The sequence below is a fragment of the Carlito syrichta genome, unplaced genomic scaffold, assembly GCF_000164805.1.
Source record: "Carlito syrichta isolate Samal-C Ts95f unplaced genomic scaffold, Tarsius_syrichta-2.0.1 Scaffold304618, whole genome shotgun sequence".
Classification (NCBI taxonomy): Eukaryota; Metazoa; Chordata; class Mammalia; order Primates; family Tarsiidae; genus Carlito; species Carlito syrichta.
Genome location: NW_007248714.1, coordinates 912 through 2,020, shown reverse-complemented (window position 1 = coordinate 2,020; position 1,109 = coordinate 912). Strand labels below are relative to the sequence as shown.

Here is a 1,109-nt window from a genome sequence, read left to right as displayed (position 1 = left end):
GCGGGCGGCGGGCCACCCTGGCGGCCACCCTCCCCGGGCCTGGGCTCGGCCTTCCCGCGCCTTGGGCCTGGGGCTTGCGTCCCCGTCTCCGTGGGCGGCCTGGCTCCCGGCCTCTGTGTCTCTCTCTCTCTGAGTCTCTGTTCTTGTCCTCGGGCTCTCTTGGTCGCTCTTAGTCTCTCGTCGTCTGGGCTGCCTGTCTCTTGAGTTTCGTCCTTGTCCTCGGGCTGTTCTTTCTCCGGTGTTCTGGGTCTCTTTCAGCTTCTCTCTCCATCTCTGGGTCTCCCCGGGCCTCTTTCTCTGTCTCCGAGTCTCTGCTCTCTCAGTCCCTGGGTCTCTCTGGTCTGTCTCTCGGTCTCTGGGTCTCCCTCGGCCCTGGCCCCACTGGCCCGGGAGCGCGGCGGCCCTGACACCCCCGCGTGCCCGCAGCGCGCCCTGTACCAGTCCTCGCACGTGGACGAGAACGACGTGCAGACGGTGTCGCACAAGTGCCTGGTGGTGGGCCTGGACCAGTACGAGCAGATGCTCAAGACCAAGAAGTACCAGGACAGCGAGGGCCTGTACTACCTGGCGGGCACCTACGAGCCCACCACGGGCATGATCTTCTCCACGGACGGCGTGCCGGTGCTCTGCTGAGCCCGCAGGCCGCGGCGCCGGCTGCCATCCCCGAGGCCGTGGGGACCCTCGCCATCACTGCCACAGCGGGCCCACGAGCGCCGTGTGCATGCGAGCATGCTGGGCATGTACACTGGCCAGGTGTGCCCGCGACGCCGGGGCGGCGCCAGTGAGTGTGGACATGCGTGTGCCCGTATGCATGCACGTGTGCACCCATGTGCACACGCCTCCCGCCTCCGTGCCCCAGGACCGGGCCTTCTCGGCCATCAGGGCATGGCTCTGCCGTCCCCGCTGGCGGCCTCGGCGGGACAGCGGCCTCTTGTCCAGCACCTGCAGCCTGTGGCCGGGCCGGCCTCTGTCTCCAGCCGGCGTAGTCCGGGGCCTCGGTGGGGACGACGGGGCTTCCTGGGAACGAGGCTGACGCTCACCCTGGGGTCCCCGAGCCCTCGACCCGGAGCCCACTCGGGCCTCCCGCGTGGCCCAGGCGGCCTGACGCA

At 69.5% G+C, this 1,109-nt stretch overlaps 1 protein-coding gene across 1 annotated transcript in view; it reads left to right on the top strand.

The window, feature by feature from the left end:
* Nucleotides 1–633, top strand: part of LOC103262793 (trinucleotide repeat-containing gene 18 protein-like) — a 1,700-nt gene extending 1,067 nt beyond the window's left edge. The window contains exon 2 of the mRNA XM_008060435.1: nt 427–633. Within this exon, the coding sequence (XP_008058626.1) occupies nt 427–633 (207 nt within the window). The remainder of the gene's footprint in view (nt 1–426) is intronic.
* Nucleotides 634–1,109: the final 476 nt, after the last annotated feature.